The sequence below is a fragment of the Ciona intestinalis genome, chromosome 12, assembly GCF_000224145.3.
Source record: "Ciona intestinalis chromosome 12, KH, whole genome shotgun sequence".
In the NCBI taxonomy this organism is placed as follows: Eukaryota; Metazoa; Chordata; class Ascidiacea; order Phlebobranchia; family Cionidae; genus Ciona; species Ciona intestinalis.
Genome location: NC_020177.2, coordinates 5,217,212 through 5,229,160, shown reverse-complemented (window position 1 = coordinate 5,229,160; position 11,949 = coordinate 5,217,212). Strand labels below are relative to the sequence as shown.

The 11,949-nt window shown below is 38.4% G+C and overlaps 1 protein-coding gene and 1 long non-coding RNA gene across 4 annotated transcripts in view; one reads left to right on the top strand and one right to left on the bottom strand.

The window, feature by feature from the left end:
* Positions 1-358: 358 nt before the first annotated feature.
* The window catches only part of LOC100186822 (dynein heavy chain 5, axonemal-like), a 48,091-nt gene continuing 36,500 nt past the window's right edge, over positions 359-11,949 (top strand). The window contains exons 1-23 of one of the 3 annotated variants that reach the window (XM_018814383.2): positions 359-1,101; positions 1,274-1,336; positions 1,688-1,827; positions 1,947-2,050; positions 2,400-2,576; positions 3,026-3,212; positions 3,484-3,551; positions 3,894-4,085; positions 4,485-4,596; positions 4,874-5,042; positions 5,189-5,329; positions 5,745-5,835; positions 6,053-6,238; positions 6,618-6,698; positions 7,028-7,120; positions 7,391-7,546; positions 7,805-8,037; positions 8,318-8,469; positions 8,780-8,933; positions 9,224-9,365; positions 9,498-9,624; positions 9,940-10,127; positions 10,393-10,530. In XM_018814383.2, the coding sequence (XP_018669928.1) occupies positions 1,961-2,050; positions 2,400-2,576; positions 3,026-3,212; positions 3,484-3,551; positions 3,894-4,085; positions 4,485-4,596; positions 4,874-5,042; positions 5,189-5,329; positions 5,745-5,835; positions 6,053-6,238; positions 6,618-6,698; positions 7,028-7,120; positions 7,391-7,546; positions 7,805-8,037; positions 8,318-8,469; positions 8,780-8,933; positions 9,224-9,365; positions 9,498-9,624; positions 9,940-10,127; positions 10,393-10,530 (2,877 nt within the window). In that variant the 5' untranslated portion in view covers positions 359-1,101; positions 1,274-1,336; positions 1,688-1,827; positions 1,947-1,960. Of the gene's footprint in view, positions 1,102-1,147; positions 1,337-1,687; positions 1,828-1,946; positions 2,051-2,399; positions 2,577-3,025; positions 3,213-3,483; positions 3,552-3,893; positions 4,112-4,484; positions 4,597-4,873; positions 5,043-5,188; positions 5,330-5,744; positions 5,836-6,052; positions 6,239-6,617; positions 6,699-7,027; positions 7,121-7,390; positions 7,547-7,804; positions 8,038-8,317; positions 8,470-8,779; positions 8,934-9,223; positions 9,366-9,497; positions 9,625-9,939; positions 10,128-10,392; positions 10,531-11,949 lie in introns of those variants that run through there. The other 2 variants (XM_026837014.1, XM_026837015.1) reach the window with 2 other exon arrangements.
* LOC113474745 overlaps positions 5,854-11,949 on the bottom strand; it is a 20,766-nt gene continuing 14,670 nt past the window's right edge. The window contains exons 4-6 of the long non-coding RNA XR_003396430.1: positions 6,616-6,677; positions 6,122-6,236; positions 5,854-6,035 (exon numbers count right to left, since the gene is read on the bottom strand). This is a non-coding gene — a long non-coding RNA (uncharacterized LOC113474745). The remainder of the gene's footprint in view (positions 6,036-6,121; positions 6,237-6,615; positions 6,678-11,949) is intronic.

Sequence of the window (11,949 nt, the reverse complement as noted above, 5' to 3'; positions counted from 1 at the left end):
CTGAGCTAAAGCGCTGGTTTACGAAACCGTTATATAACCATAAACTGCCCCACCCCACGAAGAGAAACATTGGAAGCATACATTATTTTAAATTTGACTGATGTAAAGTTTCGTTTAGTAGTGTAGCGCGTACATTTAAAATTTCTATTTACAACTACAGGTGTAGTCAAATGCAAGTTGATCGTGTCTTGCTGGTTTTCATTCGCCATTCTTACACGTCTCTTTCACTAACATTGCACAACTCTAATGAACATAATAACTCACTTTGCTTGTTGTGTTCTTAAACAATAGAGAATTTTGTTTTAATTTCTTTGTTTATAATCACGTAAAGGTAGTTTTTATTTATATTTATAAAGTAAGCGGATTCCTTGTTTGGTCTAATGCTATCAAACTAATATGTTAATTTCCACCATCTGTTTCATACAAGAACACCAAAGAGCATTTATTTAAACCTTTGCTATTGTATGCAGTCACGAGGTATATGAAATAGAACGCCCGTGTGTGATTGTTTGTAGCTACTTTGCAGCAAAAAAGACGCACACAAGTTAGAAGTGACATATAACCAGTGTTTCCTATCCATTGTCGTTTCAAAATTCATTGCTTCGCCACATAAAGAGAAATAATAAGTTACATTCGTTCATTACATTAATTTATATTCCTACAAAAAGTCCTATATGGATGTGAAAGTACTCGAAAACAAGAGAGGTTCACAATGTAGTTAAGTGTTGGTAACAAGGTTTCAAGTGTCAGACACTTTTAGTGGCACAAGAGGCGCAAGGAAAGCAATCGTGCAAACTTAAATTTCAACGAATAAGGATTCGTATGTTTGGTTCCCCGTTGGTGTACACACATGCTTTTATTTCTTTGGTCTAAATACATTAGTTTAATTACTTCAGGTCAGAATATAGATTTGCTATAATACCAGTATAACATTACAACTACACAATAAGGTTACGTCACAGGATTTATTTTAAATTTTAAAAACAAAAGTTAGTAAATTCGAGTTTACGTCATCGCTATTGAAGCTGACATCATTAACAGTGACGTAATATGGCGACGGCAAGCAAGTTCGATGAGCGTCATCACTATATATGTGGACAGGTAAACTAGTATATATAAGTCAAGCATGTAAATGCTTATTCTATTTTATATGTGTGTGTTGTCATAAACATCGTGTTATGTCATGGGACCCGACAATTATGCCCGAGTTGCCCAATTACTCTGAAACCGACGTGTATATAACCAACGTGTTTGACAATTTAATTTGTTTCAGATCGGCAGCGTACTTGACATGCAACATTACGAAGTAGAAGCTATACTTGGTAAAGACCCGAAGGTAACTTCCGAAAGGTTTTTTTTTTCAAAGTCAAGGCGAAACATACGACCCATGAATACACCTAACATAATATTACCGTAAAATAACTGAATCCATTTATTGTTCGTGTTTTTAACAATTAACAAGTTTCTTTTTACAACGTGAGTCCCGAAGAACACGGTTTTATAATTCTGTAAATATTCTTTGTTTGCTACCAAATTGAACCAGATAAAAAATGTCTTATCCCGAGTACTTTATCTAATATGTGCTAAAGGTGTCCCATCTTCTCCCAACCTACTATATACCTGAAACCGATGTTCTTTGTTTTTTTTAATGGCCGCAAGTATAAGAAACAAAAACCTAATTTTTCAGTTTCATTACTTCGAGGATTTCTTTCGCATCGGCGGGAATCGAACCCTGGTAATGTTCTACCAAACCCAGCCCCCTAAATTGGTTGAAACAAGCCAAGAAACCAACCCTTACTCAAGCAGGGAGGTTACGGCAACCACAGGGTAAGTCAGGGAGTGAAATACTGTCTCGGAATAGCAGTGGACTGGCATTGGACGTAACCAATCCATTTCAAGACTTTAGTATTATTAAATTAAAGCATAAACATTATTACGTCACACAGATCTAGGTTCGAGTATGTCAATGCATCTTGTGACGTCAACACAAAGCTCTGTGATGGCAGAGAAGCAGGGGAAGTACCTGTTTATAACCAACGCACAAGAAGAGGTATAGGACGTATACTATCTAATCTTGCCTGGTTTCGAACCTAGGATGTTCCAGTTTAAATTCATATCTCTTGACGAAAAGTGGTTATACAGTGCTTGTCTTGTAACTAGAGGTTACTAAGTTCGAGGCTCGATGCTGTTACCATTGTGTGCGTCTGTACTTGGGCAAGATAGAAACTGGCCCAACCCAGTATTTCCTTATGGGTTGTCCAAATTGTCAGCCGTACAGAAAAACAATCACCCACAAAGTTACATACATGCCGTTGCCCCGCCACGCGAGACTAAATAGACGATAAAAAAACCGAGAGGTATAACATCTGTAAGAATTCAGTTGAACTTTTTAATTGCAGCCCCTGGTCGGCCATTGCTTCTTCTTCGTTCGCCACTCCAATGAGAAAGCGATCAAACCCGACAACGTGCATAAGGACGCCTACTTTGGGTGTTTCGAGGTGGAGGATGGTGACGTGTTAGGGGCTGTGCAGTTCTATATGTCGAAGATAATGCTGCCAGCTCTAAAGGCGACAAGCGTGAGTTTAACCAATGTTGGTTTTGCTGATTCATTTCGATTCGTTGTTTCAATTAATTAAGCAAGCTGTATCGAAGAACTTTTTTTAATCGAAATTCATTTAACTTATTGATGTGGCTCAGTGTTCATAGTGCTCGTCTTAGAACCAGAGGATAGGATTTGATGCTCCAGGCTGCTACCTTTGTGGGCAGTTGTCAATACGAGAAGACTAATACGTAGCATCCATTTAACTAAGATGTTGTATCTGAACGTGAGGTGTTTGTCTAGCGCGCACTCTTCATAACAGGAAGTCAATTATATCTTCTGCATGTAAATAACAATGGGCGACAGTTGTTAAAACTCCCCACAGATAAAATACACAACGGCAACATAGTGGATACAGAGCTTTTGACCTCTAACTTGCAACGCATTACGAAGTAATTGGGTTACAGAAACTTCTTACTTCTACAGAACTGGGGCCAACTAACCGGACAACGTTTGGAGCAGTACAGAGGACGGTTCTTGGAAGAAGTTGAGACGTTTATCGAGTGTTTGGGGAACGCACGAACCAGTGTGAAAGAGCAGCAGATTAAACTCACACATATTGATGTAAACGTTGACATAACTTCAATGTCACCGGGTCAATACGCGAGTTTAGGTGACGAAACACTTGCTTTATGTTAAACCAGCAAACTACTAACTACTGGTGGGGGAAGGACAAGGGACGGTAAAGTGTATGAAAACATGGACCACCTGTCCCCAACTACACAGCCTTTTGATAGATTTGGTGCTCTTGAATTTGGACGATTCTCGTAACGAAATAACAGTCTATTTCGCAACGGAATAACCGAATCCCAAATTTATATTTAAATTACATCGCAATTAATCATTAGCAGTTAATCTTTAGTTAACCCTTCCCATCACTACAGGTTCTGACCCAACTGTTATTGAGAACTTAGAAAAACAACTCGAGGTTTGGATGAAGGAGATTGACCAGGTTACAACATGTTTAATAATGTAGGGTGGGGGAAGATGGGACACATCTTCATTATATTTCCTCGTCCCATTTGGTAGTAAACAGAGAACATTCAAAAAATTATAAAACCGCATCCTCACGACTCCAGAAGGCCGTTGTGTAAATGTGCATGAACACATGCTTAAAATCGCGATACCAGTATTTAATAAAACCCTACAATCAAGAGGTTTTAGCGCTTGCGCGGTGTAGCTACAAGTGGATAAAGCCCCACAAATAAAAGATTCTATCATAGATTCGCAAAAGTAAGAGTACAAGCACACATTTAAAAATTAATCGTCATGCTCTCAAAGTTATCAATCACAGATATTGGTCGTAAGCGAACAAATTCAATGTGAAGCAGATGACATTGGACCATCAGCCGAGCTTGACCATTGGAAGAGAAGAACCGCAAGATTTGATTGCCTTCTATCTGAGATTAGAAAACCAAGGATTCGGGCAATTACCGCAGCTCTGCACGCACTCAAGTCAAAATCAATCAAGAAATGGAGAGAAATTGTAAATATCTGTTTGCTTCATGAAATGTTAGTATTTACTACACAACAAACATAAGATGTGAAATGGGGGTAAAAAGACCAACTCTAAATTAAATAGTAGGCATGCCTCACTGTATGATTTCACTCACATATAACCATGCCAAGTCCTAGACGTGTCTCGCCATATGACTTCACCCATATATACAAACTGTATGTGTCTAATCTATACAGAGTTTTTACATATATATACCACACAACGGTGGAGATGTAGGTGTAAAGGACTTTGACCCAAATCCCAGGTGTACCCAATCACATCATCCTTATAGAATCATAAAACATATATGTCCGTATAACATGTGTTAGATACATACCCCACATAACATGTGGTAGATATATACCCCACATAACACATGTTGTTTAGGATTCCATGATCACTGATGCCACGAACGAAGCAAAAGACAACGTTCGTTATCTTTATACACTCGACAAGTTCTTTGGTCCTCTGGTTAAATGCTCACCTTGCAGTTTGATTGGTTTGTATTGTTGAGATCTATAGACCAGTGGTAGTCAATCTAATGAAGTGTATGAATACATCATGTGCGTGTGGTGTATAAGAAGACACCCATGTTATAACTCAACAGTGAGCATGAGGTGTATGAATACATCATGTGCGTGTGGTGTATAAGAAGACACCCATGTTATAACTCAACAGTGAGCATGAGGTGTATGAATACACCATGTGTGTCTGGTATATAAGAAGACAACCATGTTATAACTCGACAGTGTGCATGAGGTATATTTTTTCTACAGACCACATCCCCAACCTACTAAACACAGTGAGAATGATCTACAGCATATCTCAGTTCTACAACACATCAGAAAGAATGACATCACTCTTTGTGAAGATAACAAACCAAATGGTGTCTTCATCCAAAGTATATATGTACCAAGGAGTGACAAAAATATGGGACCATCCAAGGTAATTAGAGAAATAGTGTGGGACAAAAATGTTGGTTTGATTTCCAATTAGATATGTCTGCTTATCCACACACTGCAATAGCTTCTGCAACTCGACTGTGGGCATTGATGTGGTCACCAAACTTTAATATAAGATTTCTATTACAGAGAGGAACTGGTATCTCGAATAAACGATTGCTTGAAACTTAATGAAGCATATCAAAATAGATTCCAAGCCACGAAACAAAAACTTCGAGAAAATCCGAAAGAACCCCAGTTTGAATTTAGTGAAAACTATATATTTGGGAGGTATGTGGTTGGTCCCAAATAAGAGATAATAATGTTTTATTTAAAACCAAAACTGTTTTTTTCAACAAAGTAAGAATTCGGTTATATTATATATATATATATATATATGTTATAGGTTTGATTTAAAACATATATTCTTATATAAATCTATGTAAAGGAACAAACAAGATAATGTAGATTTTCAAAATCAATGCTTCGACTCCCATGCAGCAAGAATTCTTCAAAGTTATAAACTGTAGTTTTTTTGCATTATGTAGCGAAAGATATTTAAACCAAAACATCATTTAAAGTTATGTGTGGATAACAGTAGATTATTATGGATGGCAATCATAGCATAGGTATTATTGTTTTGCATTACCTTCAATTTTAAAAGTGTTTTAACATTTCATTAAATAAAAAGTTCATAATTTTTCAGGTTTGACACATTTTGTGCGCGACTGCTCCAAATAAGGGAGATGGCCACGACCTTAGAAGCTTTGTCGTGTCTGCCTCATATTAGATTACAGGTATTTGGTAGTGTGTATGTTGATAGTGTAAGACTACATACCTTTACCTGTCAATCAAGTACACCTGTTAATCAAATTCATTTGTCAACCAAATTCATCTGTCAACCAAAGTCATCTGTCAATCAAATTCATCCGCCAACCAAAGTCATCTGTCAATCAAATTCATCTTTCAATCAAAGTCACTTGTCAATCAAAGTTACCTGTCAATCAAACGTAGGGAATGGAAAGTTACGTTGCCAAATACAAAGCAATCATTGCAACCGTGAAAAAGAAATCATATGATCACCTGAATCATCGTTGTCGTGAGTTCCGTGAAGATTATGATGATTTCATGAACCAGATATCGAGCATTCGTGAAGGGATACAGGGTTTAGTGGAGTTGTGTTTCTCAAGGACATTACCTGTAAGTACTCAGTGTTAAGCAATGTTTTATTGATGTGTGGGATTCAAATAACACAATGGCACAATGGTTAAAATGCCAGCATCTATATTTGGGGGCTCTTACATGTTAGGAATGCAAGGCTTAAGCTGTTATTGTGGGCACATATGTTTTTGGGCAAGACCAACAAAAGCAGGAATGAGGTGTATAAAACAGAACACTCATATTATAACGACTGTCTTTGCCCCGCCATGCGAGGATAAATAAATGACATACATGGTTACTCGTAAGCTGGCACAAGATGTATGAAACAGAACACCCGTATTATACTGAATGTTGACGCCCTGCTATAGAAAGATAAGTAACTTACATTCTTCTATTTATTAAATGTTCATACATACAGGCAGCACAGGCGGTGTCAACGCTTGAAAAGTTTGCGGAGATTAAAGGAATAGAGTTGGATCTGTGGGATAAATACATGAGGGTGGGTGTATATGATTGTATGAATCGTAACATATTATCAACCAGCGGTTAAAGGAAGGGTAGGAGACAATATGTTGTTGGTATAAGCTCATTATTTCCAATAAGAGTGTGTGAAGCCACTATGTGTGATGTGGGGTAAGACACCGGTGTTTTAGCTGCAATCTTCTGTAACCCACAAAGCTACATATATGGTAACTCAAAATTGAGGTGTATGAAATGGAACACCTGTGTTATAACAACTGTTGTTGCCCTGCTATGAAAAGATAAATAAGTTATATTGTATTAGCTTATAACTAGACTAAACCATTTTCTACCATCTTTAATATAAAGGTTTTGCTTCTGTTTGGCAAAGAGGTTGAAGTTATGAAGAAAACTTATCAGAAACAAAAGGAAGATCCTCCTATAGCAAGAAATATGCCACCGGTATTTTGTGTATTAAGTGCATTGTATATCAATTAGAGGGTTAATGTTTATCTCGCAAAACTTGTCCATTTTGTGTATTTATATTGAAAATCGGAATCCTAAATGTTTATAACACAATGATAAGTAAAACGCCTATATTCCAAAGTACTTTAATACCAGATGACTCCAAGAAACATGTCTCTAGTATCTTGTATAGCATATTGCATAGGGTGCTGCAACTGTAATGGTAAATTAACACAACAGAAGACATAGACACGACATTCCCCCCAGATATCCGGACGTATATTATGGTCTCGTCAGCTTTACACACATCTTGAGATTTCTATGTTGGCTCTGGCTCGTAACAAAGACCTAATGAGAACACCCGAAGCTCGGAAAGTTGTCAAGAATTATAATAAAGTGGCTGCAGCTTTGACTGAGTATGAGGTGCTTGATGTTTGTGTATATAGCTGTTCTATATGGGTGGTGTCCTGCAATGAGGCATGCTAGATAAATGAGATTTATGCCGGAGTTGGCCCATTACCTCAACATTCATAGGCCAGAGTTGTCTGTTGCCTCAATTGGTGGAGCAAGACTTGCTGTGTAGTTTGCTAGTACCAAAACATCCATGTTACTTCTATAGATAGATCTTGTATCATGTTACTTTCATAGATTAATCTGTAACTTATGGATCTTTTACCCCAGATATTATTTCACCGTGCATGGGCACGAGGTGTGGAAGGAATTATGAGCGGGCTCAAAGCTTCAATCCTGGTTCGTCACCCAGAAACCCGTGAACTCTTCGTGAACTTTGACCCGAGAGTTTACGAACTCTTGTGCGAGACTCGTCACATGGTGGGGCTAAAGCTCGAAGTTCCCGACTTGGCGTTCAAACTTCTTGCAATAGATTCGGAGAAATTAAAGTTTTACGCAGCAACGTAAGTGGACGTAACTTAACTTTGTGTTTCAACTTTATAAGTAATACCATATGTTCATGTATTATCAGCACAACTGGTATATGTATTTAATGGTCTGTTAACTGTTTCATACACTTCTTGCCTGCTTACACCAGTGTTATAACTTCTGAAAATAATCGCCAAAAAAGTTACACATGTTGTAACTTGTAAGCGGGCACGAGGTGTATGAAACAGAACACACATATTATAATGAATGTCGTTGCTCCTCCACGCGAGGATAAATAAGTTACATTCATTCTAGGTTAACAGACATGCTCAAGGAACACAAGTCACTAATTGAGGAAATCCCACCAATATTAACTCACGCATCATCCAATCATGTGACGCAACTTGATGAGATTTTCATCCCAGGATTAACAAGAATCAACTGGTGTTCATTAAACATAGAAAAATGTGAGGGAAATAAGATTTAGAACAAATCTAATTCGGACAACCCATTAGTGACCACTGGGTTGGAGCAATTGTCGTTAGGTGTCTTGCCCAAAGACACATACGCCCAAAATGGTAGCAATGTCAAGCCTTGAACCCATTACCTCTGGGTTACAGACAGGCGCGCTAACCACTATGCCACGGCGCCATACGAAATGTAACGCTCTTAACTATTGTGCAATGCATCATACAATTTAATGGCCTATACTTTACTGATGAAAACACTTCTACATGTAATATTTAACAATGGAAAATTACAGAAATATTTCCGCAGTTATATCAGGAGTAGAGGACCGAGTTGGGGAGTTTAAATTATTCGTTAAACAGCTCTCTGACACCATTGAGTGTCGGATAAACACAATTCTCGACGAAATAATCTCAATCCCCCTAGTGGTCATTCCTGATGGAGAACCGCTGCATATTAACGAGTAAATATAACGTTTCTATGTTGCATTGATTGATCATTTTTAGGATAAGTGTTATAACATGGGTGCAACACATATAATGCTACTGTTTGAAAAGTTAAGATGACATCCAATTCACTATAATGTTACATATATGTCACCAGCCATGGATATTGAAGATATGGAAAAGTATAATAATAATTACTTGACAGTGAGCATTGTGTTCATGAATACATCGCGTGTGTCTGGTTTACAAGAAGACACTTCTGTTAAACAAAATAGGAATACTTCAACGCAAACCATGTTTGTCAAAGGTTCGTTGAAATGACAGAGATTGCGTGTTCGAAAGGAATCGAGAATTTGTCCCGTCTTACCTCGGTGATGGAACAGTGCGTGGATGAGCTCATAGAGATCTTAAAAAGTAAATTGAAACCATCAGACATCGGAGTTTTGGTGGTGAGTATGATGAGGTGTATGAATACACCATGTGTGTCTGATATATAAGAAGACACCCATGTTATAACTTGACAGTGAGCATAAGTTGTATGAAACACCGTGTATATCAGTAAGCATGAATTACATTAACAGGAGCCATACTACTGCACCCACCATGAAGCGAAGTTGAAAGGCCAGAGGTGCCAGGAATGCTTGAGTTGTATTTACTTCAACACCCTCCATCTGTTTGCACAGAAAAACACGGATGCTCTAACCAGATGTAAGTACAAGCTGGTGAAGCTACTGTGGATGTTGTATGTAACAATACAGGCACTGAATGGTCTGCTAAACCCGAAAGTACAAGGGAAATGGGTCTTACTGTAATATATTATGACACATCACCCCTAAATAAAGCATTGAACAAAGTCCACAAAGATATTGTAAAAATAAATAGAGAGATATCTTACTATCATCTAAGAACATATCTTCAAGATAATGTTCATAGAAAAGATGACATTAAATAACATTGAACTTCATAATTATTTCTTCAATAGATGGCAATAACTAAACAATAAGATCAAACTCTCTTTTCCAGGTTTGCGAGACTCTTTGGACCGGATCAAGAAGAGACTTCGAGTGAAGAGCTCATCCTCGGACTACGGATCAACATCCAGTACTCCTACAACTCCTAACCCTCCAATCCTGAAGACGGATATCATCCTGGCTCTTCCTAACATAGTGATCAAACCATCACTTGATGAGATACAACATTCACTTAATAAGGTGGGGATGTGTTGTTTGTATGTGATGTTGCTACAACCCAGTGGTCACTAATTTATTGTGTAATCAAGAGGTTATGAATTCAAGGCTCGGCGCTGCTACCATTGTGGGCGTATGTGTCCTTGAGTAAAACACCTAAACATCAATTGTTCCAACACAGTGGTCACTAATGGTATATCAAGTTGTCAGAAATACAGATAAATAATTACTCACAAAGTTACATACGTGGTACCTGTAACTTAAAACATTATTTCTATTTTTTTCATAGATATCTCAAAGTATTGTCCAGTCATGCAAGGCCATACCACAATGGCGACACAGCATATTTGCCCAGCATGAATTAGAACAACAAGTACAAGGAGATGGAGAAGTTACTTCACCTGGACCTCATAAACATACTAATAAGGTGAGGGGGTATGTTGATGTTTAAGTGTATTCTATATGGGTGATCCTACAGTAAGGCATGTCATGGGCACCTGGGATTTGGGCCAGATTTGCCCCATTTACGATAACATGTCACCCCAACTTTTGAACAGGGGCGAACAAATGACATAATTTGTTTAACACTCTTACCCTGTTGTTAGGTGTCTATATGAACAAGCAGAGCCAAAGTATATTGCATTCACCACATTAATCAATGAGGTTTCCTATGTTTGACAACTTTGAGTGTAAATGCATTTTAACAATGTCACCCCAGATTTTGTTAAACATTCAAAACACGTTACACCTACGTCCGGCCCCCTAATGTTACTCACATGACATCATAACCCCCATTATTAGGCACTGTGTGATAACAAAGAGATCGTGAAGATATTGAGCCAACTAAATACATTGATCGGATCTTTGAAATCTGAATGCGGAAAAGTTCTTCAACGAGTTACAAGCGGTGTCGATTATTCGGAGATTTGGGAGAAGGACGCGGATGGGAAACTACAAGTGTTTAAGGAACATGGGCCTAGTCTTGCTGAATATCAAGACCAGATCAGATACTATCATGTATGTATTGTGCAAAGGTGGTATTTGTGTGTGTGTTGGGTGTGGATTCCACCCCATGTTTAAAGTACAGGGTGTTGGGTGTGGATTCCACCCCATGTTTAAAGTACAGGGTGTTGGGTGTGGATTCCACCCCATGTTTAAAGTACAGGGTGTTGGGTGTAAATTCCCCCCCATGTTTAAAGTACAGGGTGTTGGGTGTGGATTCCACCCCATGTTTAAAGTACAGGGTGTTGGGTGTGGATTCCACCCCATGTTTAAAGTACAGGGTGTTGGGTGTAAATTCCACCCCATGTTTAAAGTACAGGGTGTTGGGTGTGGATTCCACCCCATGTTTAAAGTACAGGGTGTTGGGTGTAAATTCCACCCCATGTTTAAAGTACAGGGTGTTGGGTGTAAATTCCACCCCATGTTTAAAGTACAGGGTGTTGGGTGTAAATTCCACCCCATGTTTAAAGTACAGGGTGTTGGGTGTAAATTCCACCCCATGTTTAAAGTACAGGGTGTTGGGTGTAAATTCCACCCCATGTTTAATGTACAGGGTGTTGGGTGTAAATTCCACCCCATGTTTAAAGTACAGGGTGTTGGGTGTAAATTCTACCCCATGTTCAAAGTACAGAGTGTTGGGTGTAAATTCCACCCCATGTTCAAAAGTACAGGGTGTTGGGTGTAAATTTCACCCCATGTTTTACACCTTAAATCTTCACACAGAAACTAGAAGAGCGAATCGAAAGCATCCCTAGTTCTCTGGTTGAAGGTCCAATATTATTCTCTACTGAGCAATTCAAGTACGCTCTTAAGATGGAATGTAGAGCGGCTAAAGTTGCATTTG